We start from the raw sequence: 25,558 nt of genomic DNA, 5'->3' as shown, positions 1-25,558 counted from the left end.
GTTGGGCACTTGTGCGTATTTGGAGAGCAGTAGTCAGATTTCCCCGCTGAGTCAACGTCTGACTCTTGTTAAGAGTTTTCCGTAACTCTTTCCAGTTTTTTTTTAAATCAACATTGTTAAAATTACAATCATTTTCAGTCTTCTACTTGTATTTAGGGTTCGTTAGACTTTCCCTCAAGCTGTGATCCTCCTGACTGCCGGGTTTGCGTACTGTTTATCTGCCGATATAAGCACCTCCTTCTTCTCCAGTCCTGCAGTGGTTGAACGATATTCTCGATCAGCATGAAATATTTTTCGGGATTTACTCTACGGTTAAGGTAAGTTTCCAATTTTCTTTCTTTTACAGTGTAATGGCTTTTTCGTAAATAGCAGACAGCAGTTTGGAGAGGGAGGACAACTGTTACTGGTGGTGGTTTAACTAGGGTCTTCGTCAGAAAGTTCCCTTACAGTAATGCATAACAGAGGATAAGGAAACGCGCTATTGCCAACACCTACAGAGCAATAATACTTTTTGAATCCAGTTGGCAACAGCCTGTATTAAGCGCTAATTATGGCATATCATAGTGCACAGATGCCATTAGTTGCATATAAAAGAATGAACGCTTCCTTTTATTTCCTGTTTCATGTTTACATAATTGCAGATTGATAGCTTACACTATCATCTGCATTGTCTACATTATCTGTGGCGATCATCATTCCATGTTACAAACTCAAACCAGCAGACCTGTCAGATCTGACCTTATTCTCCCCAGCTAATCAGAATCAGGCAAAACCTGTTTATAGTGGGCCTAACACGTTTTGTAAGACGCCTATTATTCAGATAAGAGATCCCCTGTGATCATTCTTTTGGTAAATGCATAGTGATTCAGTCAAGTGAGATTTCTTTTTACCTTTTATGTCTCAGGTAGGACAATACTTGTACAGTAAGATATTTACTTTAATATACTGCAGCTGTTTTGCATCATCATGGCTGGTTGCTGTGTGTCTCTTTCACTTTTTGCATCCTCATATGAAAATGTAGCGCTGTGAAGGGTCTGGGTTATGTTGGCAGACACACAGGATTCCGCAGCCTGCATGCACTCATTGTCACTGCAGAACAAGGGCAGAGTGAACTGGCACTTGCAAAAGTTGGACCACTGATGCTAACTACGTGACCAGTGCTGTGAACACACAGACTCCCTACGTGCTCTCAGTCCCCTCAGTAATGATACGCTTTGGTGAACCGCTGAGAAAAGGCTGGCTGACCTTGATATGCTATCACACATATAGACACACACACACACACACACACACACACACACACACACACACACACACACACTACATGCAAATTTCTTAACAACATATGTTCAAACATTGTAAAGAGAAAGCCTTAATGCTACCCACCTACTGTATACAGCAGACTGTACAGTATGTTACGCGCGCGCACACACACACACACACACACACACACACACACACACACACACCATCTTCGTCCGTCATATCAGTCACCTTTGGCATCAGAGATCCACACATTTTCTCTCTCACTCTCTCTACATATGTATGTGGTGTACTTACACCTATATAATAATAATAATAATAATAATAATAATAATAAATTTAATTTATATAGCGCTTTTCACGAACTCAAAGTCGCTTTACAGGGTATAGATAGATAGATAGATAGATAGAATAAAGACAAACAAACAAAACAAAACAAAACAAGATTCAGGCACAGATGAAAAGGGGAGGGGCATGGTCGCTATTGGCCCAGTCCTCCTATCAGGGGTTTGTGGTTCAGCACATTTCCCCCATGCCCCTGTCAAGATGCAAAAGGCGTCACTGATATTTCTAAAGCAATTTTGACTGTTATAAGAGAGTATCCTCCTTTATGAAGTTTCATTAATATGCCTGATTGTGTTGTGGGGGTGTGATATGTAAATGTTGTCTGTCTGTTAAAGCTGCACTCCTGCATTTGCACTGATATTAAACGTTTTTGTTTCATCTTCCAGTTTCCAAATGCTCCAGTTCTGGACTGAGATGTTGTCCTGAGTTAAAGTTCACATTTTGACGAAGGTTTTCCTTAAAATTACTCAACTGACAACACACAATGGCTTCCAATATAGTTGTGAGTATTGAAATGTACAGTTAAATCGAACCAAGTTGAAACAGAAACAAAGAGATTCCAGTGGTTTTAATCACGGCGCAAATCATTCCATAGCAGGCCTTAGTTTATTGGTTTTTCAACAGTACAGTAGAATGAATTTCACTCTTATGCTACGAAGCAAAACCTCAACAGCAAGGCCTTTTTCACTGGCACTGCAGCAGGTGACGCAAGTTAATGTAGGTTGTTTTCAGCAGCAAAAATTAGCAATCTGTGTGATAGCTGCATTCACAGCACTGTAGGACAATTTTACATACGTGAGAAGGCTCACAGCACTGTTTTAAAGACTTATAAATGGATAAGTGAAACCAAATTCTCTCTCCTGCATAATTTAAGATAACAAACAGTCTTTTAAATGTAGGTACAGTGGAAGAAAACTTGACTATGAGGAACAAGGAAGTAACAATTGAAAATTTTAGAGGAAAGTATTTTTTGTAAAGGCTAGTTATCTACCGGTTACAGTAATAGGGAACAAGCCTGCAGTTTGGGAAAAATGGTGTTACAATAATGAGACATTTCCTTTATATACATATCTCACAATAACGATATGCTACCAAAACTGTTGGGGTACAGTAAGGCAACGAAAATGATCTTTGGGGAAATCTCTTAGTTATTGAAAAACATATAAAGTGTATGGATCATGTTCTCAAAATGATGAAGCTCGGAGAAAAGAAGTACAAATCATGGAATAATGAGAAACTTGACAATCATTTGTGGAGTACAGCAATATAGGCTACTTGTTGTACATTTTATGTTCTTTGGATTGACTACAGTTTAGGTGCTGTTCTTATAGTTATATATTATATATTTTATGTATTTATTTTATTTGCCAAGTACATTTACACATACAAGGAATGTACAGTATCCTCTGCATTTAACCCATCCTAACTCATAAGGAGCAGTGGGCAGCCATAGTCCGGCACCCGGGGTTCTGACCTACCAGTGCTAACCACACAGCAGCAGTTACCAGTTAAGGTTTCACCAACAGGAAAGCTTGTTTTCACCTGACAAAATATAAAGTGTTGTCCAGTGGTTAATCCCTTGTTCCTGATAGTATTCTTCTTCCACTGGGCCTACATGTAAGAACCAGTGGGTGCCCATAAGTCTTGTATTGGCACCTGACTCATACAACAAAATTACACTGTAAATCCCAGGCTGTGCTACCACATGTTTTAAAATTGAGTATTTTGGTGTCCAATTGCAAGGAGAAAGTATTTTTTGATCAGTGTGAACACAGCTGGGAAGTGAACCTTGAACTAGAGAATTTCACAGCGAATGTGACGGCCAGTGTCAACATGCCAAAAGATGTTCTTACTGATTAACAGATGAATGATGAATCTGAAGGGAACCTGCCAACATCATATTTTATACTGTAACTAGATTTATCATGCAGTATGGGTTATGAACCTACCTACCATGCGTGATTCTAATCATTGTAATTTTTATCATTGTGGTTGGAGGGATTTTCACACATGAGACAATGAACTAAACTGAATGAACGTTGCAGGTGGATCAGCAGTTTTCTCACAAATTTATAGTGACGGTGGTTCGAGCCGAGAGCGTCACCAAGGGAGCGCTGGGTGACCTGTGTGAGTCTTAATACAGCCCCCCCCCATTCATGTCATTCTAACATTCAAACAATTGTTGCTGCAAATTATTCAGAACATGCTGCATGCACGTAGTAGCTATATGTTTGTGTTATTGTAACTGGAATTGTGTATGTGCTTATGCTGAGTATGTGGTATCCTAAAGTACTTTGACTTTAGGATTCTGCTTTTCATTAACACTGGTGAATGTGTGTGCACAGTGGACACCCCAGATCCATATGTGGAGCTGTTCATCCCAACGGCCCCAGAGAGCAGAAAGAGGACCAAGCACATAGACAACGACGTCAACCCAAAATGGAACGAGACCTTTCACTTCATATTAGACCCTAACCTGCACAACGTCCTGGAGGTTAAGACCTGCATTTTATTGTCTAGCAAAGTCTATACCAGTAAAAGATGACAAGCAGGGATGTAGAGGAGAGTAATTAAGCTTTGTGGTAGAAATTCTAATACCTAGGTGAGATCTGAAATAAAGCTTCATTCAACCAAGTCTTTTAAGTATTTATACTAGGATCAAAATGACTCATGGTAGTTTAGGGTCATCTAAGGTGAAATAAATAAATTTAGCCTCTTCTGAAAGTCTACATTGATCATTGTTTATTGACAAAACTGAATGGGACTTCACATTCCAGAATAACTAATGAATGGTTCTTGGTTCTAGGCTATTTAACCGTTTAACTGATGATGTTTATCTCAATCAGGTAACATTAATGGACGCAAATTATGTTATGGATGAGACACTTGGGACCACGACCTATGACATCACCAAGCTCACCGTAGGCCGGACAAAGATGGAGCCTTTCCTCATTGGAAAAGTAAGACATTCAATTCCAGCAGACTCAGGCAGTTATAAACTCATGTTGTGCAGGGGAACATTGCTTACATTTACAGGAGCTTCCTTTAAATATTAGTTAAGCTTCCATGTTTTACAAAGAAATTAAATGTGTGAAGATGGATTACAAGGTAATATTACATACGATATAATATTACATATTGCCGACTGAAGATATACTGCATGTGTACCAAAAAAAATGTTTGCCAAAAAGTTTTAAATTAACCATTCCTGTCTTTTTCCTTCTTATTTTCTTTTTTCATCTCATAGATTTTGTTTTGACACTTTGTGTTTGCCTATTGACAGAATTACCAACCACAGTCAGCTGCTCCTTTACTGGACAATAATCACATATTTCATTGTTTTGACAGGCAACCAAAGTATACTTAGAGATGACGCTGGAGATCTGGTATGTATTCCCTTTGAAATCAAAAATTATCTCAGCATAGTTCACTCTATGATCAACCTAAAGGCCCTCTTGTGAAATAGCGATACTGGTTATGTATGAGTGAAGAATTGTGTACAATCCGTCACAGGTTCAGGAAGGAAACTAAAATTAGACTCAAACAGGATACTTGTGTAAGCATACTGAACATAGGGTTAAAATGAATCATAATTCCTGTGGCGTCATTACATAGGGGTTAGTGGGAGGACTTTGCAATGCCATATCTGTTTGAAGGTTGTAATCATGAGAAGGGGAGCAGTAAAGGGTGAGAGGTCAGGACTGTTTGGGTGGTCTGGTGTGACACACATCCACAGACAGAGGCAGATCTTTTCTGACCTAAAGCTCAATTTCAGCATCATCAGTAGTCTTACACAGGGAGAGATAATATTCTCTATCTGCCTCTCAGCAGAAAATGTAAAACATGAGTTATTGTTTGTCTTTTCACTATTAGATTTCAGTAAACCTTATTTCTGTCATTTGTTGCTGCAGTACCAAACTGGACTTGCGGTTTAGCCGGGCCCTGTGTGACAAAGAGAAGCAGTTCAGACAGACCCGCAGAGAGAGAGTGATGCTGGGCATTAAGAAGCTGCTCGACATGGAGAAGCCTCTTTTCCTCCCCAGCTCTCCAGAGGAGGTGGGAAAAAAGCAACAAATTCAAGTGTTAACATGGCAACTGTTGGTATTTACAGCTAAAACTAGTTTTAGAACATATAATGCTACAGTATTGAAGATTTTTAGACTTGCGAGGCTGCTGTGTGCTGCAACTGGCTGTTTCCCCCTGATTCCAGTCTTTATGCTAGCTATGCTAACAGTTTCCTGGCTGTAGCTTCATGTTTAGCATACAGACTGGTATCTTTTCTAAAGCGAGAAAACGAATAGGCTTATTGCACAGAATTTCAAACTATTTCTTTAATAAAAGATCCCTTTTCTCACTTTGCAACACGTTGTATAGCTATCACATTTTTCATTATAGTGGTGAACTTTAGTTGTCAATGCTCTGGAGGCCTGCTGCAACACCACTCACCTAAAAGCTATGCTGTTGTTTGCTGCTACTGCTGCTATTTATAGAGCAGTTCAAAAGCCCCACGTCAACCCCAGCATCCACCTGTAGGCTCTGAATCTACATTCTCCAAAGGGGGGGAGGTTAATATTATCACTCCCCACTCCTTACTGTGCCAAGTTTTCTTGTGGGCAGTGATTAGGTCAGAGCCTAGATGCCAAATACCTACACTGTACATATTTTACACAGCTGTTACATATAATACCGTAATACATTCCATGGTTAGCTGTAGCTGCTGTAGCCTCTTAACATTACATGTAAATGATGGGCGTGATATGTGTGCTTACTGTGTCATCTCTCATTCTTGCAGATTCACTTATTATCTGTAGCACTTACTAGTTAAGATGAAGAAAACCTACGAAGAAAAATCATGCAAATGGTCTGTTGTTCTTAAGTAATGTAATCAGAATTGCTAAATTTCAAAACTGTAATGCACTTTTTCACAAATGTGTTCTCAGCTCATGATAACACTGATATTTCTCACAAACCATACAATTAGCCTCACAAACCTGCAAGTTCTGCAGCTCTTTCACACTGGTGTGGTTTTGGCTAGATGCCCTTGGGGCTGGCTGTAATCTCCAGCCAGGCCTGCTCATGTTTTCAACATGTGCCCGGAAGCTCCAGAGGAATGAGATAACAGCTACTGCCTTCCACTATGCTACAACATCTCTCAACGCCCTATCCAGGAGGACTCTTGTGGAAATACTATGTCTGCCAGCATATTCAGAACTGACCACAGACTGCAGAAAGGAAGCGATGTTGCACAATGAGAATTATGAAATAGTTGAAAATCTGAAGGCACAAAAAAATGTTGTAGAGATGTGATGCAGCTGACACCCTCATTGTATAGAGGCGCAGGAGGGAAGTTACTCAACTTGAAAGAATGACAATGAATGCGAGACTAATACTCTAAACTGTGTACTATGTAATTATGTGATTAAGCATGCCTTTATCTTTTTCTTCTTCACATTATGACTGTCTGTGTGTGTGTGTGTGTGTGTGTGTGTATGTGTGTGTGTGTGTGTGTGTATTGCAGGTGCCGGTGATAGCCGTAGCGGGCTCAGGAGGTGGTTTTCGTGCCATGGTCGGCTTCTCAGGAGTGATGAAAGCTCTGTTTGAGTCTGGGGTGCTAGATTGTGCCACATATGTCGCTGGCCTTTCCGGATCTACATGGTCAGTTTTTATTTCTCCTCATCTCCTCTTTTTTTTCTGACACCTTTTATTTCAAGACATTTTCTCTCATTTTATCGTTTTGCTGTTTTTTTTCCCCTTTTCTTCCCTTCTGACAAACCTTTCTGCCCTCCTCTGCTGGTATGAAGCTGTCACATCAAGCGAGCACCTCTGGCTTGTTTCAGTCTCCATCTTCATATTTGTAGAGTGACTTATTGGATTTAATTTCCTTACAAGTGCAGTACCTCTTTCATAAATCTTGTAAAGAGCAAAGTGATATTTATTGACTGATCTGACAGCATTTTACATTGCATTGCACAATTCTCTTTTTCCCTGTAGGTACATGTCCACTCTCTACTCCCACCCAGAGTTTCCAAATAAGGGCCCAAAGGACATCAACCCAGAGCTGATGAAGAGAGTTAGCAGTAACCCACTGAAGCTGTTGCTGCCCCAACACATGACCAACTACATCCATGCCCTCTGGACCAAAAAGGCTGCCGGGCAGCCTGTTACCTTTACCGATATCTTTGGTATGCTCATAGGAGAGACGCTTCTACCAGCGGTAAGAGCCGCCTCTGTTGTTTATCTTAATTTTTTCTTATTTCCTTATTTCTCCATCTCCTTATTTCTCAGAAATATGCCAATCCTCCTCTTCCCTTCAGTTCATGATTCATTCCCTCTTTTCTCTTGAACTGGCATCCCATACATGCCTTATTTAGGCTGAATCCCATTTCTCTGTCTTACCCCTACCCCTTAGTTTACCCCTAGCCCTTGGCCCTCGAAAACGAGTGGTAAGGGATAGGGGTGAAAACACACCCCTATGAAATGAGACGCCACTTGGTTACATCATCATACATACTAACGTCTGTTTGCAATAAATATTTGTATACACACTGCATGGTGTGTTGTATATATGTTTCAGTTATCACTGTTTTGAATGTCAATGATGTTCAGAAACACTGTATTTGTTAACAAAAAGCTGTCTTTATTGCCCAATAAAGTAAACATTATTACAACTATTAGAACCATAACTTACATGTCACACACATATAAAAAAGGCACTAAAATGTATAAAACTAAAAGACACACAAGACCACAAACAAACAAAAAACTACAGCTATTCTGAAATTCCAGACCCCAGTCTGATGCCTGTTGGCCAGTAACCTTTCCCTCCATACCCCATTTCTTTCATTAGTGTCCTGTATCATAACCAACAACAATGTACAGGTGCATGAACAGGAATGAATTACACATGTTTACAATAACACAGTACCAATACAAAAATGAATGGCTACAACATGAACGCAGAAACTTCTGCTCGTTTTCAGAAAGTGGATCAGCTGCTGGGTTTCCTCCGGCGTCCCTGTGTGATACAGGACGGTATATGTAAAGCACGTATCGATGTCTCCAAAGCAAGTAGTGTTATACACTGATATCAAACGAAATTCGCTGCTAATGGAGTTTAGTTAACACTGTAGACATGCATGGAGTCCATTCAAGGCAGAGAAATGCGGGACTGTTGTGCAAATAAGCAATGTAGCTAACGTTAACATTAACTTTAGCGTTAGCGTTAGCGTTAGCATAGCAAGCTAGCGATTTTTAAAAACGTTTCAATTACAAATATGGTTGCAAATATATATGTACAGGACTGTGTAGAGCACAAACAAGACCGTCGTAATTTTTAAATCAATTCTTTAAGCCAAACATACTTACATTTATGGGTCTCTCTGGTCGACCTGGCAGCCATTTTCCTTGTTGCGCAATGTATCTGGATACCCCTTGCTGTTCAAGTAAGCTCGCGTCCTTGCTTGGCGTTAAGGGGTATATAGCCCTTCCCCTTAGCCCTACCCCTCGACCAAATTGAGTATTGGGACAGCTCACGTGAGCGCGCAAAACTAAGGGATACAGGTAAGGGGAAGGGTTAAGACAGAGAAATGAGACGCAGCCTTAAGCTTGTTATTTTAATTTTGTGCTGTGTTTCTTCCCATCCATATTTTACTTCCACATAACCATGATAGCCATGAGGAGATTAAACTTTTACTACCTGCAGAGCGTGAGTGTAAATTACTCAAAAACTGTGTTCTCTCCCACCAGAGGATGGATATCAAACTGAGTAGCATTCAGGAGAAAATAAATCAGGCCCAGAGTCCTCTTCCTCTCTTCACATGTCTGCATGTCAAGCCAGATGTTTCTGAGCTCATGTTTGCAGGTAAATATCTGTCTTTTTGTAAGTACCTGCATGTGCCTTTATGTTGAATGGTGTGTTGCATGTACATTGTGTCCCTCATAGAACTATTTTGCATATGTAATGAGTAACTAGAGATGATGAGTTTGGCCACATGCAAAACAACCAAGCGGTACTTGTTTCCTTGTAATGCTGCTCCGCCACCACAGAGAGGATGTGTCATGGCGTGGTGGGCTGTCATCTAGTGACGGTGGCAGAAAGCAACTGTGGTATATCGAGGAACTAAGTAGTGTGCACAAAGGTTATAGGGTTTGTCCCATGTACAGTACTTCCTCATAGTTGATACAGCCTGCACAGTACTGTAACAGCACGCTAAAGCAGCAAAAATCTCCAGTGATCTCAGACAGATCAGTGAATATATACACTATCTACTGGCTTCAAAACCAAAAACTATAGTATTACAGTAAGACTCAAGTGGGTGTTGTATTTTGGAGACACTTTCTGGAGCTCTTCTGTAAACAATGAATAGGAGACTGACAAAAGTCTGTCTGACAAAAGATCCTGAAGCCAAAGAAAACAGTGATAACAAAACACTTTGATAATATGTCACTTAGGGGTGTAGGAGACTCAGTATGAAATATGTCTGCCACACAATTGTGACGACAATAGAAAACTGGTATGCTATTTGTTATTTCTGCCTGATGAAGTGTCAATGTTGTGCAGCGTCACTTTGATATGCCACACTCAATCCTAAACTAGAATCACAGCTAAACTTAAAAATAACCGACCTTCAAAACGCAGACACTCAAAAAGTGTAATAAAATAGACAAGACTTGTCCTTCGGTTTTTTCTTAACTCTCCTCTTAACTTAAATCCCCAGTTTTTTTATGATCCATCTCAATGGAAGATACCATATTATCAAAAGACAGCTGTGAAATTCTCTTCGCATTTAAGAGGCAATTAGTTCTATTGAATGTGCATTTGTCTCTGTGTATGTTTATGTGTATTTGTGCGACTATTTTCATGCCTGAGTGTTTGTGTATGTGTGTATGTGACAGCTGTTGTTGCTGTAAAAGCTGTTGCAAGTGCGACCTGATGACTAGTTGGTGTAGAGAGAAACGTAGCCAGGGCCTAAATAATCCCATTATGATCTTTTTGACCCCTGTAGTTCCCTCCACTCTCTGTGTAGATATTATGTACTATGTAAGTAGTCAGAACTTTTACTTAAGTAAAAGTAGCAATACTACAGTGTAAAAATACTCAGAAAGGGCCATTTTAGAACTATATATATTATATTACTGGATTATAATTGTTGATGCATTAATGTGTTCATCACTTTAATGTTGCATCTGGTAAAGGTACTTTATATACTGTAGGGTAGTTATACTAATATAATACATATTATATTAGTCGATTATTATTGCCCTTTTGTATTAATAATCTAAACCTGCAAAGTAACTAGTAACTTTAGCTGTCAAAAATGTGGTGGAATGAAAAGTACATTTGCCTCTGAGATGTAGTGGATTAGAATATAAAGTAGCTTTAAAAGGAAAGACTCAAGCAAAGTACAAGTACCTCAAAATTGAACTGCAGTACAGTACTTGAGTAAAGGTCCCCTACTGTTGTTTACTACTGACAACTGTAGACACTGACTATAATTCCAAATTAGTTTTCACTCATTTAAATTCAAATTTTGTTTATCTGATTTTTAGTCCAGTTGACTTTATTCAGATTTAACCCTCCAGAAATGCATTTTGGCACATGGGAGATTGAATTGAAAGTGGCCATCTCCTCCAAGGCAGATTTTTTTTATATTCAGTGCCTCAGTGTGAGCAAAATATTTTTACATTTATGTTGTTTACCGACTGTTTTGCATTGTAATTCTAGTGTACAGTACAAATGCACATGGAGAGGATGTATTAGTCAGTGACAGGTACTCATATTGGTTCCAAAAATGTGTTACATTTCTATTACATTAACACTGAGGTTTTAACCTGCAGACTGGGTGGAGTTCAGCCCGTATGAAATTGGGATGGCAAAGTACGGCACCTTCATGACCCCTGACTTGTTTGGAAGCAAGTTCTTCATGGGAACCGTTGTCAAGAAATACGAGGAGAACCCAATACATTTTCTGATGGGTGAGAAAGATGTTTTCATCTAAAACAGTCAGACCCTTTTACATTAGTAAACCTACTAATTCAATTCAATTCAATTCAATTTTATTTATAGTATCAAATCATAACAAGAGATATCTCGAGACACTTTACAGATAGAGTAGGTCTAGACCAAACTCTGTACTTTACGAAGCCCCAACTATTACAGTGGTTGCCTCAAGAGCAAGCATTAGCAGTAGCTATTGCGACAGTGGCAAGGAAAAACTCCCTTTTTTTGTTAGGAAGAAACCTCGGACAGACCCAGACTCTTGGTAGGCGGTGTCTGACGGCACCAGTTGGGGGAGTGGTGAATGGTGGCAATAATAGTCATAATAAAGATAGTGAAGCAGTGATCACAATGGTAGTCATAGTAGTTCATGTCATAGTAGGGCACAGCAGGGCGTTACGGGGTGTAGTGTGGCACAGCAGCCTGGGTGGACGCGGTTGGACGCGGCAGGACGCAGTCGGACACTGCGGGGAAACGCAGAGCGTAGCAGGGTGTAGTAAGTCCATAGCGTCAGCTGCACCCAGGACCCCGGTGTAGGTGCCACCCAATTCCAAGGCGATGTTCTGGGTGAAGAAGAAGCAAAGGGACTCCGGGGAGAAAACTCCCCAGAGCTAGGTTAGTAACAGGCATTTCTGGGACTAAGATGCACACAAAAGGAGACAAGTGAAAAGAGAGAAGAGGGAGCGGCTCATTGTGTCCTTGGAAGGAGCTTCCCACAGCAGTCTAGAGTTATAATAGCATAACTAAGAGAGGCAGGCTAAAGAGAGGGGCCCTGGACCGGGCTCGTACTCTCCCCTGCCGGAACGGGCTTGTACTTCCTGCCTCCCTCTACTCTACTCAACTATGCTGCAACTCCTCACTCCCTAACTATAAGCTTTATCAAAGATGATGGTTTTCAGTTTATTCTTAAATGTGGCGACGGTGTCAGCCCCCCGAACCCAAGTTGGGAGCTGGTTCCACAGGAGAGGAGCCTGGTAGCTGAAGGCTCTGGCTCCGATTCTACTTTTAGAGACTCTAGGAACCACAAGTAGCTCTGAGTTCTGGGAGCGCAGTGCTCTAGTGGGACAATAAGGTACTAAAAGCTCTTCTATGTATGATGGTGCTTGACCATTTAGTGCTTTGTAGGTCAGGAGAAGGATTTTAAATTCAATCCTGGATTTTACAGGAAGCCAATGCAGAGAAGCTAACTACTAACTACTACTAACAGTATGTTTTCACTGTTCCAGGTGTGTGGGGCAGCGCCTTCTCCATTCTGTTCAACAGAGTGCTGGGAGTCAAAGACACAGTTGGTGGCAGCACCATGGAGGAGGAGTTAGGTACTTTTTCTTCATATGTGTGTTTTGTCCTGAACTGAATTGCACTGTTCTGATTTAAAGATGTAAAGCCCTAAATAAAACGTACTTCTTTGCAGGTTAAGTGCAAATTACATTAAATACATTCCATTGATTGAATGGAACAGCACAGAAATCCAATAATTGACAAAACAATTTCACCACTAAGTCAATCTAGTAGCTGTTTAGTGGCCATTGATCATCTCACATGATCTTTATCAGCAGATGGAGTTAGCTCAGTTGTCAGGGAACTGTAGATGTTCAAATTTCAAATTTTTCCAAGCACTTGTCATCCATGTTGGCTTCAGATTTGTGATTGAAAGTCAATTCTTGACTTGCTGAGGAAGATCGTGATATGAATAAAAGCTTCAGAACAGCAACTAAATGGACCCTTTACGTAATAAGAGTGTTTTGTCCACTTGACCAATGAAATAAAATGAAATTTCAGTTTCAGCTAAATAATCATTTTGGTATCAATCAATAAAACAATGAACCAAAAAAGATAAGCATTAAAATATTGATTCACAATGATGCAGTCTTTTTTATTTAATGTGAATAAAAAAAAGACTATTTCTGGCTTGTAAATATATCTATATTTATGTTAATCCAAAACATATTTTATATACTTGGATGAACTTGCCAATAAATTAATTATTGCATAAAAGAAAATGTATTTCCAGTGTTCAAAACATATTTAAAATGGGTATCAAACTTTCAGTATGTGACAATATATTGGGAAATTGTGGCTCTCGAACATGTCTTGAACATAATCTGAAATATGTGTTTAGTCATGTTCATTTGTGTAAGTGGGTATGGGTGTTTGTTTCCTGGTAATGCCATAGTTTGCTGATAAACCAACTTCTGCTGAAACTGACATTCAGTTGTGCCTGAATGAGATCCTATTGTCTGTACTTCCTTGCCGCTTTATCTCATGCCAGAATTATTTTCTTACACGTTGGTATCCTCACACCTTTAAAAATAGCCAACATGTGTGTGTGTGTGATGTTACCACAACAGTGGGAAGGTGTCAGCTTTCCTGTGAATATTCCGACAGCTCATCTGATGTTTGTTTTGGTTGAACGCATTTGTTTGGGGTGACCTTTAAACATTCAGACACTCTGACAATGCATTGGGTGTCCGGAAGTGTTAAGAATGTCTCCACCCAGTTTAGGAATCCTTTACTCTATCAGGTGTATTGCATTTCTCTGAGGACTTATTTTGAAAGAGATAATAGACAGTGAATTTGATAATGTCACATAACTGAACAAAAGCATTCTGTCGGTGACAGTATTGATACTGTATGTGGTATAAATTAACATCCTACTGTTGAAGTTGTAACCTGATGAGTGAAGCTGTCTTGTGTCTTACAGAGCAGATCAAACCACAGCACATCGTTGGAGAAGACAGTCTGGACAATGACCAAGAGCCACGTAAAGGTGAGCTAAGATATGCATGATTCATACAAGGAGTTTACATACATACTTTGAGATTGTATGTATGATTAAATGTTTTATGGTGCAATAGACATGTGTGACTGAATGGTGTCAACAACTATTTTGACACATTGGGTCTGAGGGAAAGTCAACACCTTAACACATTTTTCTTAAAATAAATGTGTTTATTTTCTGTCTGTAGTAATGCTGCCATGTCTACAGTGTGTGTTAGCATGACTCATCTACATCGGAATAGCTACTGGGGTTTCTGTCAGGGGAGGAAGAAGTGCTAATACATTTAGCTTTTACTTGGAACTCTTTGGTTTGCAGACGTTATAGTTTACGCATGTTGACTGATGGGGGTTGCAACTTCATGATCCTATTAATAAAAATGTATAAGCTGAATTTTCGGAAGTTGATGCTTTTTCTTTGCAAATGTGAGCTTTCGTTGTGAGTTAATTATAGACAGAAAAAAAGAGGTAGAGAGAAAGAAAGAGAAGGGGTGCTGTAAAATGAGTGACTTTTGTTGCAAATGAATTATCCTTGAAGATGGAATAAAAAAAATCTTTGTACAAAGCGTGACAAAAATATATTTTAAAACTTAAGAAACTAATTATAAAATTGCTTCCGGCTCTTTTTTGTTACAACTTTACACAGCATATTTATAGCTCCTGAAAACTCTCTTTTAGCTCTTCGGTCTCTACCAACTCCTTAGGGAAATATCTTGCTATGCTCCACTATGTTCACCAGCTAGTCAGTAACTGTGTTTGTCTAGACATTTTTACCATCACTGATCTAAAACGTGTGCAAAGATTGCTACATTTGATTTTACAGTATTTTCTCTGTCATCATTTTGGTGCTCAGGGGGGACAGAGAACCAGGATGGAGAAGACGATCGCACTGCTAAGGCTAGCTGGACTCAGCGAATGTTCAAGTCACTTTTCAGTGACTCATCCTTATTCAACACAAGAGAGGGCCGGGCCGGGAAGGTAACTCAATATGTTCATTCATCACGAAATTATACAATTTTGTAACACTTCACTAAACACTGCATGTGCTCTAGCTGCATTTCTTTTTTTTTTCACTTTTTCTGTAACAATCTTTTTCTCTCCATAACCCATCTCACCCTGTTGCCAGGTGCATAATTTCATGCTGGGCCTAAATCTGAACACCAGCATCCCGTTCTCTCCGGACAGTGAGGTCAAATGCCACGCCCCCATACCTGAGGAGGAGGTGGACGCTGTCACAGGTAAGAAGAATGGTCACAATCAACTGCTTTTAAAGCTTGGGGTAGGCAGTTATATTTTGGCGTCATTGGGCAAATGAAAAAATCTAGCCCATGGAGGGACTTTGGCCAATCAATCACAAGTCATTTTAGAGGGAAACCGTTCCTATTGGGTGTTCTACACATGCAGTTGTGCGTGCATGTCCTTTCAGATGATGAAAGCCTGATTCAATGACAGACAATCCTGCAGAAAAAGTTGCTTTTTCAACATTGGCAACAACTGTCTACACTGCAAAGCAACACAAAAAGCTGGACTCATCAAAAAGCAGGTCTAAAAGAGTCTGATAATAAATGCAATACAAAAAAGTTTCTATATCTGTGAAGCGTTTCAGAGATAGAGAGGAAATGTTGCAAACAGTTGCGCCTTCTGCTAACCTTAGCCAAAGGCTCAGAGCTGCCGCTAATTTAAGTTCATGTCTGTGTAGCTAGCTTGAGCCCCGAATCACAGTATGTCATCCCAAAGTCAAATGTCAGGCCCACAAGTTTGCAAAGAAAACGGGACAGCATCAGGATTACAATCATGATCAGTATGATGGAAATCATTGCATGGGCTACTGTATAAAGCGTCTGGTGGGAGGGGCTTAGGACGGAGAGAAGAGCTGCAGAAGAGCTTTTTTTTTTCATTAAACTGCCTATTCCAGCTTTAATTTTTCAAGAAAAAGAAAAACGACAGGACATGATTATTTAACATATTGTGGTTTTGATTCTCCAGTTTATTGATAATCCTGTCTGGCAATGTTAATGGAACTGTATCCAGAACCAATATGAAATTATATCGAAATATTTGGAAATGGATAAGAACAATTAATTTGCAAGTAGATGCAATGTGTTAGGTGCAGAGCTTTTTTGCTGCAAGCAGCGGTTGGTGATGAGAGCAGTTAGAGTGAAACAAAACAGTAAAGTTGTAGCCTGGAAAACTGGAACAATGAACTGGAAGACGCCAAAACGCTCGGTAGAGCTCAGGTGATCTGCAGAGTTTGTGTTAATTCTCTGTGGGTTAATTACTACAAGCAACTTCTTTTACATTGCATGCAGTCATTTTAACCCATTGTTAAAGCTACATTGTGTAAGAATTTCTCCCATCTAGCGGTGAAATTGTATATGACAACCAACTGAATATTACTTTCTAGCCCCTCCCATTCCGATCGTGTTTTAACTCCTACGGTGGCCGAACCCGAAATAAGCTCTTAGTATCTCCATCGTTTACACGCAGCTGTTCTAGCCACTCCAATATTAACTTTGGTCTTATTGCTTTGCCTGTCGCGTTGTCGTTTTAATTCTCTTTTTGGCTTCCCTGGCGAGTAATATCCCCCTGGCATTCGTCACGGTGCCACTGAGTGTAAAAGGGCGAAAGTCGGAGGTATGTCCCTCTTTGGCTAATGTATTTCAAAGATGGAGGCGCAACATGCCGGCCATCATTCCAGCGACTCACTCGTATGTATTCCTGCTTACGAGAATACTTTGATTAGTTGCTGGAAGTAATTACACATGAAAGAGCACATATTTGTGAAAGAACAAAAGGGTTTTTTGCTAAGAATCAACTCAAAAAATTACTCAATGTAGGTTTAATATAAAACTATTGATTAGTGCAGCTTTAATTAAAAAAGAAGACATTTCTTTTCGAAAACATTTATATTTGGCAGAGTAAGGTAGCTTTGCTACTGGTACTGAAACACAGGTGTGGTCAGAACATTTTTCAAATTTTTATACCCAGCCCTACTTCCATCAAACATTATAGGTGAGCAGTGATGCCAGTCTACTCTAATCTGACCACTTTTTTCAGTAACGAGTAATCTAACGCGTTACTTTTTCCAAACCAGTAATCAGATTAAAGTTACTTATCCAAGTCACTGTGCGTTACTATTTTTGTCATTTTCTTTAGTAAAAATATATATTTTTGCTTTATTCTTGCGTTTCGGGGAGTGAAGTCACGTATGCGACAAGTCACGTTTTCAGCATGTGGACAGTTCACTTGTACCACGCAGCGACACAAACGTAAAGTACAATGGAGGGAGGAGAGAGATGCACGTTTTCTAGCTGGAAATACAGTCACTATTTTGAGTTTGTGTCAGCTAAAGACAGCAATATTAAGGTTCATTGTACACTCTGTGCTGGTGGCGACAAAGTGCTATCTAGCTACAAAAACACTACGTCAAATTTGAAGAAACATTTGGAGTCGCAGCACTGCAGTCAAACTTACAGAGCAAGTCCCACCAGGTGGTGCGAAGCAGAGAGCAGGAGGTCCCCCACCACCCAAATAACAAAAGCTGGACTTCAGTGCAAAACCAGTAAGTGGGGGAGAGTTGAAGAAGTTGATCGGGCAGTATGTTGTAGCGGAAATGCTGCCCTTAACACTGTTGACTCGCTCTCTTTCGTGCCATAATAGATCCCTACTACTGGCAATGCCGAGCTGCCTCACAGTGAACCGGTTGTCATTTTTATGTTGAGGCTGTGGGGGTGTTGTCGGCAGTTGTTGAATGTAACTAATAAAGTAACTTGTAATCTAACTTTGTTACTTTTAAAATCAAGTAATCTGTAAAGTAACTAAGTTACTTTTAAAATCAAGTAATCTGTAAAGTAATTAAGTTACTTTTTCAAAGTAACTGTGGCAACACTGTAGGTGAGTCATTACACAGTTAAATTGTTTTTTAAATGTTTTTTTTATCTGGTTTTACATATTTTAGTCTATGTCTTCTTACATACGTCTGTATGATTGTTGTCTTTTCATTTTCTTTATGTATGTAAGTACACAAGGAACTATGACAAATAAATTAATCTGCATCTGAATCTGGTTGGGCGTGTAGCATGAAATTTGGCTGCAGACATTTTCCAAATCATGTTCCTGCATCATTTATTTGATTTACTGTGATTTTCTCAGACCCAGATGAGTTTGATCGCATTTACGAGCCTCTTGATGTGAAGAGCAAGAAGATCCACATAGTGGACAGTGGCCTGACCTACAACCTTCCCTACCCTCTCATCCTGCGGCCAGAGCGCGGTGTCAACCTCATTATTTCCTTTGACTTTTCTGCACGACCCAGCGACACCAGCCCCCCATTCAAAGTCAGCGTCTAAACTCTTTTTACAGTCATGAATTGCTAAAAATTATTTGTGCAAAATCATGAACATATTTTTCTCATTTGTAAATGTATGCCACAGGAGCTCCTGTTGGCAGAAAAGTGGGCTCGAATGAACAAGCTTCCATTCCCCAAGATCGATCCCAAAGTCTTCGACCGCGAGGGCCTGAAGGAATGTTACGTCTTTAAGCCAAAAAAAGGCGAAAAGAACTGCCCGACTATCATCCACTTTGTCCTGGTCAACATCAACTTTAGGACATTCAAGGCACCTGGTAAGTACGATATGTGCATGAAGGTTTCCACAGAATGTGAGAGGAGGAAAATATGCCAAGGCTCTTTGTATTATAATAATAATGCTGTCTTACCGTCATGGCACATGAGGCATTTCTTCCTCGAAATGGCTCACTGTAATTATTCGGCCAGCAGCAGACAGTTTTTTATGTTCAGCCTAAAGTTGGGCCCCTGATCTGACTGACACCAATAAACAAAGTCTCTGCTTAGGGTCTCTGTGGTTTCGTTGTGGAAATGGTGTGTCTGTCTTTAAGCATACTTGCAGTCTACTGAGTGTGAGTGAGTGTGCACACGCACAGATGTGGACCACAGTGTGTTCAGTTTTATAAGCTGCTTGGGTGAATTATGGTTCCTTAAGGAGCCAGGTGCCGCTAAGGAATCTCTAGCTCTAGTGGGAGAGCTCTGTGTGTAAACAGGCCATATATCATGAGCCATACAAATACATACTATCTCCACATCTCCACCTCATCTGCACTTCTGCATCTTTGCATTCAGTAGGTCTTCAGCCCACATACTTCCACAGTCTGTTTATGGACGTTACATAAGCTTTTTACGCTTAAACCCAAAAGACATGTGAGGGAAGTACACCATAAATGGACTTCCCATTTGAGGACGTTATTCAGGCCATTATGGAGTCGGTTCACTACTATATGTGTGCATTTTCCAAACCACAACTTCTTTCTGCATGTGGTCTTTCATCTTTACTCCAGTAATTAGGATCAATGTTACATTTTTACTCAAAAAGTAAATAATGGATCTATTTTGAATATTTAGCAGGAAAGTTTATTTTTAACCTTAGAAATAGTTCATAGTTGTACAAAATAAAACAAAAAATGTCAAATTTGAAGCAGTGGAAACAACAAACAAGCCCACCTCAACATGGTCTAGTATTAGCATTTCTGGAGATGCATATACATCTCCTGAGCTTCATCTGCAGATGGAGTTTGCAAAGATTTACATTTTTTTCTAACTACTTAATGGAGTTTTCAATTCATGTTGGCTTAAAAGTTGAGTTTCTAAGTTCATAATTGGCCTCATCAATCAACTAGTCAAATAAATCAAAACCAATATATTTAGTTGTTCCCAAGGTCAAGAATGAACTTCTAATCTCAACCTTAAACCAATATGAAAGAGAGGTTCAAAAAGTGTCAATTCCCTGACAAACAATTCCCTCTGCAGATGAATATCATGTGAAATGATCAAAGACTCCAGCTTAAAGCATTTTACTTTCTTAAGTAAGTATTAAACGTATTAATTTACTTACAGGTGTTCCCAGAGAGACTGAGAAGGAAAAGGACTTGGCGGATTTTGACATTTTTGACGACCCCGAGTCACCATTCTCCACTTTTAACTTCCAGTACTCCAACAAGGCCTTCACCCAACTCCATGACCTCATGGAGTTCAACACTCTCAACAACCTGGAGGTCAGTTGTGTCCTTATGATTTCACTACAGGATGTTTACATGGAGGGATGCAAAAGGTTTTGACATCAAACAACAGGAAACAATAGTGATGTCATCAGAGGGTTAAACAGGGATTCCAATTTATTTTCATTAATTCCATCATTCCAATTCATCACCAATTCATTCTTTGGTGGGTGGGGGCAGGGGGTTTAAATTTTTGCATCGTCACTACCAAATATCAGTTTGTTGTGCAACATCAAACATTTTCAAATCCCTAAGACTGGATAGTACAAGTTTAGACTAGTTCACAGTAGGTGTGTTACTGTAAGAGGTCAGACTGACTGACTGTATCTGAGTCACTGCTGGGTAAGGATGTGATGCAATGAATTATTTTTTTTCACTGGATGGTCAGCTCATTATGACAGACTTATACTATCAGTACAGTAGATGCCTTGACTCTGCAGATTTAAGCACCATTAGGCAGATGCACTCAATCTAGCTTGAAGTTACATCTGTCAAATCGTATTAACATATGAGAAATCTGCCCAGCAACACCAAAGTTTGGCAATTTACGCAGCATGAAATAAAAACACTCCACACTACAATACTTCAAACTAATTTGTGCATACGGATCTTTGTATATTTAAAGTGGTGTCAGTCAACATTTCAAGCCATGCTAGGGATAGTAATCTATCGCTATTTTGGTTTGGATAATTATATATTAACATTGTGGGATGATGTTGAAATCACCTGTGAACCAAAATACCACTTCTAATAAACAATAGAACCACCTGAAGTATAGCTTAATGGATTTGAGTTAACATTTTATTCATAATTTTTTTCTCATTGATACAATATTGATTGATGCAGTATGGTATTTTGGATTTAAACTAGGGCTGTCAAACGATTCATTTTTTTTAAAATCGCGATTAATCGCTGAATTTCTATAGTTAATCACGATTAATCGCATGTTTTATCACATGATTAAAATTCTATTATTTTGCATTTCAGAACTGTTTTTAAGTACATATTAACAATGGAAAGCAATTCTTACCAGTGTATCTTGACTGAGAATCAAATGAATGCAAAGAAAGTTACTTTATGAACTTGACTTTAAGATTTGTATTTGTTTATTATTTATTTACTGTAAACAAAAGAAAAATGTGTGAATCTGTCATTATTGCACAATTCCTCCAAATACCTAACTAAAAAACTAAAAATCCCTATCCTTACCAGAGTCAGTAACTCCTAAATAATTTTGATTACTCACTGACATCCAGTGATCACCGGTTAATGAGACGTTTGCACTTTGCAGCAGTTCCAGTTGGGCTGCTTTCTCCGTGTCGTACAGGCTGTGTATGTGTGAAACTACTGTCCCCCTCGATGGCAACGAGACAGGTCAGAACATGCCAACCGTAGTATGTCTTTAAGATCCGAGTCTTCTATGATGCTGACAGGTCTGCAGTTAGTTGCCACCCATTTCGCAAGAGCTGTAGTAATTTTTTGAGATTTAGTTTCATCAACAGGTCGGCGAGTAGCACTCTCCAAAATAGTGCTTTGCCTGAACCCTATAGCATCAACCTGAGTCACGTTAATTAGCTCGTAGGTGGTAGCTCAAGCTTGACGTGCTTCAGTGACATTTTGATTTACACAATGTGCATGTGGCTTTCGACTTGTCTAATGAGCTGTCCAGGAGTTTTGGAAAATAAAAAGCGCCATTCAGAATTGTGTTTTCTGCTGTGCCTGTTAGGCATGACGCAAAGCCAAGTTAAGTGTAAAATACATTAATAAATGGCGGCATGCGATTAATGCGTTTTAAAAAAATTAACGCGTTATGCTCGGCCCTTAATCGCATCGCTATTAACGCGTTAATGCTGAAAGCCCTAATTTAAACCCTGTATTTGTCCCCTGCAGGTGATTAAAGAAGCCATTAAGGACTGCATTGTGTCCCGGAAGGAGAATCCCTCGTGCCTCTCCCTTCCTTTCTCCCTCAGTGCAATCCCGAAAAAGAAGTTTCTCAAAAGAGATGCTCTGGAAAATCCCTGGAACCTCCTGGAAAATAATAACCAGTAGCCTGATCTAAGACTTTGCATAAAGTGGACTTTAGGGATTTTTGTAGATTCAGTCTTTTCTTTTTGGAAAATGCTATGTTGATCTCTTTTCTGTATACTTAAATCATAATTTACCTAACTTTAATGTTTACTGGTAAAAGCATTATGATAGCATTCACATATACAACAGAATGAGAATTTTCATCTGGCTTTATTTGCACAAATGTGACTGCTGGGAAACTATTGGTGTTTATTGACCATTGACAGCTGATTCATTCTAGCCGTGAAAAAGACTGGATGGTAAGAATCGACACTTAGTTAACAATATGAGGGACTGGATTGTTACAGCAAACATTTGGCTCTTTCACAAACAACAGGATATTGTTTGTGGGTCCTTTCTTTTGTTTTTGATATTAACTGAGAAACTATGCTATATCTTAGTTCTTCATGTGCAAAAGAAATATCCACCTCAGATCCATGTGTTCATTTACATCACTTAAATCATCATCATCACTAATTCATGTGGACACCTCCTGGCTGTAGTTCATGCTGCCTAGGGCAAAGCTGCATTTTCATCTTTCCTATGACTTTTTATGTAGCTATTTCTAAATTTAGCTTGGAGCTGTGGAGCTGTGTGAATGCACTGTAAGAAACCTCTCCTTTACCTGTAACTGTTTGTCAGCTGTTTTCCATATTGACTACAGAACATGCAAATAACCATTTTTCTTTCATCGGCTTGCTCGTCTAAACATGAAATCCTGTTCGAAAACATGGAAGAGGAGCTTGTAACCATTGGCTTTGTTTGATGGCAACTCTTAAACAGGCCAAGCACACCCCTCTGGATACCTCAAACATCTCAATGATGCTTACAACTTACAGGGAAGGAGCACTCCCTGATCCCATGTAGGGAGTGTCTCATATTAAAGCCACCATTTTGGAAAAACAAAACTTGATGCTATAGAAACAGTCCCACTTTTTTTTCTTTCTCTCTATCTATGTGTCTTTATTTTCCTGATCATGTTGTTTCAGGCTGCCTTTTAGATAAAGACAAACAATTTCTCCTCCAACAAAGCCAACTCGCTGCAGGACTCCCTGAACGCCCCTGTACAATTAGGAGTGGCTGAGGTCAGGCTGGGTGCCGGTGGTGTTGAGTGTGATCACGAGACTTGCTCCCAGCTGAAAAAGGTGGCTCTCTGCGGCACTTGGAATTTTACACATTACACCTACAGCAGTGCAGGCCTGGAATCTGACACACTACACCTATACCTGCAGGGACCCAAAGGCTGCACACAGAGCAGTGAAATTTCACACTGAAGCACTTCCAATACCTATATGATCATGTTTCAGCCCTGCTGGTTTGGAAGAAACTGAGAAAACAAAAAAGGCTTTCTGCAGTCTTGCTGCAGGGATTCATGACCCACAAACCTTTGCAACTTTCCTTTATGTCGATTTTTTAGCAGATTATTTGTATCCGTTTTTGCATGTTTATGTTTTCTTCAGTTTACAGCATTGCCTTATGTTTTTTTTTAGGAAATAGTTTGGGGAATATGTTTATTTGCTTTTATTCAATACCACTCTTATACAGTATCTGTTTGTTACAGAGAGCCAAGTCATGACGTCACGTCTGTTCTACAATCTTGTCGTTTCTCAACCTAATGGCTGGAGTATATTTGAGACATCCATAGATAAAGCACGGGTCCAAGTTAAGAATGCAGAGCAGTCTTATTTGTAGGCTTCTTAATAAGTCTCTTTGTGTGTAGATAGAACACACACAAAAAATAAAATAAAAAGCAAATAAGCACATTCCCAAAATGTTGGAATAGTCCTTTAAGACAAAGTTTATAAAGCATCAAAACAAGCATTCATCGATGTATTTGACATCTTGTAAAACTCTGTGAGCTATCATGTTACACCTTTATTTTTCTTCGTACCATAAGGTTATTTAGCCTAATTAAACAGCATACACGAGCCGTAGCAATTTTATTTTCTTATATTATTGTCATTTTGCATTTTTATGATCTTTGACAATGTTTACAAATGTTTCAGATGCTTAACGGTCAGTTTTAGGGAATCAAGACGTGCACATAAATACTTCATGTGATCATTAACTATTTGTATTATAAATGGCAAAGCACGACATGCATAATGTTTATGTGCATCGTACAAAAAGGATGATAATAAAAGAGAGAATTTATTTTGTGTGTAATGTTTTCTGTTAAAATACTTTATATTCTTCCTTAATCCGTGAGACATCTCCTGAACTAACACAGCAGATAAGAGAAAAAAGTGCAGGGTCACAGTTCCAGTGTGTTGTTTCCTTTTGTTTGGCTTATATATTAATATTAATAAATTTGGGTGGCAGAATTGGTCTGTATAGATACAGATAGTTCTTAGACAGATCTTTTAACCATATGAAATGTTTTGTGTGTGTTGGACTGTAATTCCCAATATATCAGTGTTTGTCTCCATGGCTGTCTGACTAATATATTCAGACACTCAGTGATGTTATCCAACAAGTCCTCCAAACCATAAGACAACAGCCATGTTGTTTATTCCTTCCTTCTACTACGACCTATAGCCTAGGAGTTTCAGAACGTAACTGTCGCAGTTTTAAACTCGTCACTATCGTTGTGAAGCGGTAGCAGTTTGGTTAGCTTTACGCACCGACAACTTTTTATTGAACTATTTAGTTAAGTTTAGAAAACAAAGATTCTCTATAACTAAAAATAGCACATTACATGCTGCGTTGATGATAAGAAACAGTACACACTTCCTGTCTCTTAAATGGGCGTGGCCTCATTTGAAAGTGTAGTGAACGGATGAAAAGTTATATTTGCATAACTGATTTATACTTTTTTTGCTAACATCAGATATTTACATATCTAAAAGCCATTTTTAGCATTATGAAAATTTGTTTTGTTAGGGCGTTCACGTTCAAAGCGTTCAGCTTTTCTGTGTTGCCAGATCTCACGAGAGTATGTTCAGAAACAGTTGTCGAACAAAGTTAATTTTCTTTCTGATTTGTCAGTCTGAAAAATGCCATTTTAGTATCAGAATGTTTGGGAGATATGTGGCTTGTGAA

At 39.3% G+C, this 25,558-nt stretch overlaps 1 protein-coding gene across 1 annotated transcript; it reads left to right on the top strand.

Moving 5' to 3' along the window:
* The first annotated feature begins 19 nt into the window (after positions 1-19).
* Positions 20-24,670, top strand: pla2g4ab (phospholipase A2, group IVAb (cytosolic, calcium-dependent)). The gene is made up of 19 exons (XM_031313894.2): positions 20-317; positions 1,995-2,110; positions 3,654-3,735; positions 3,954-4,102; positions 4,455-4,568; positions 4,957-4,994; positions 5,520-5,664; positions 7,127-7,263; positions 7,600-7,822; positions 9,355-9,469; positions 11,446-11,583; positions 12,832-12,921; positions 14,307-14,372; positions 15,234-15,358; positions 15,507-15,618; positions 18,533-18,717; positions 18,814-19,003; positions 20,289-20,446; positions 22,340-24,670. Exons 2-19 carry the CDS (start codon positions 2,093-2,095, stop codon positions 22,496-22,498), a joined length of 2,244 nt encoding a protein of 747 aa, XP_031169754.1. The 5' UTR covers positions 20-317; positions 1,995-2,092; the 3' UTR covers positions 22,499-24,670.
* The last annotated feature ends 888 nt before the right edge of the window (positions 24,671-25,558 follow it).

The sequence above is a fragment of the Sander lucioperca genome, chromosome 11 (assembly GCF_008315115.2).
Source record: "Sander lucioperca isolate FBNREF2018 chromosome 11, SLUC_FBN_1.2, whole genome shotgun sequence".
Taxonomy (NCBI): Eukaryota; Metazoa; Chordata; class Actinopteri; order Perciformes; family Percidae; genus Sander; species Sander lucioperca.
Note: the sequence above shows the minus strand (reverse complement) of the source record. Positions and strands in the feature narration are given on the sequence as shown.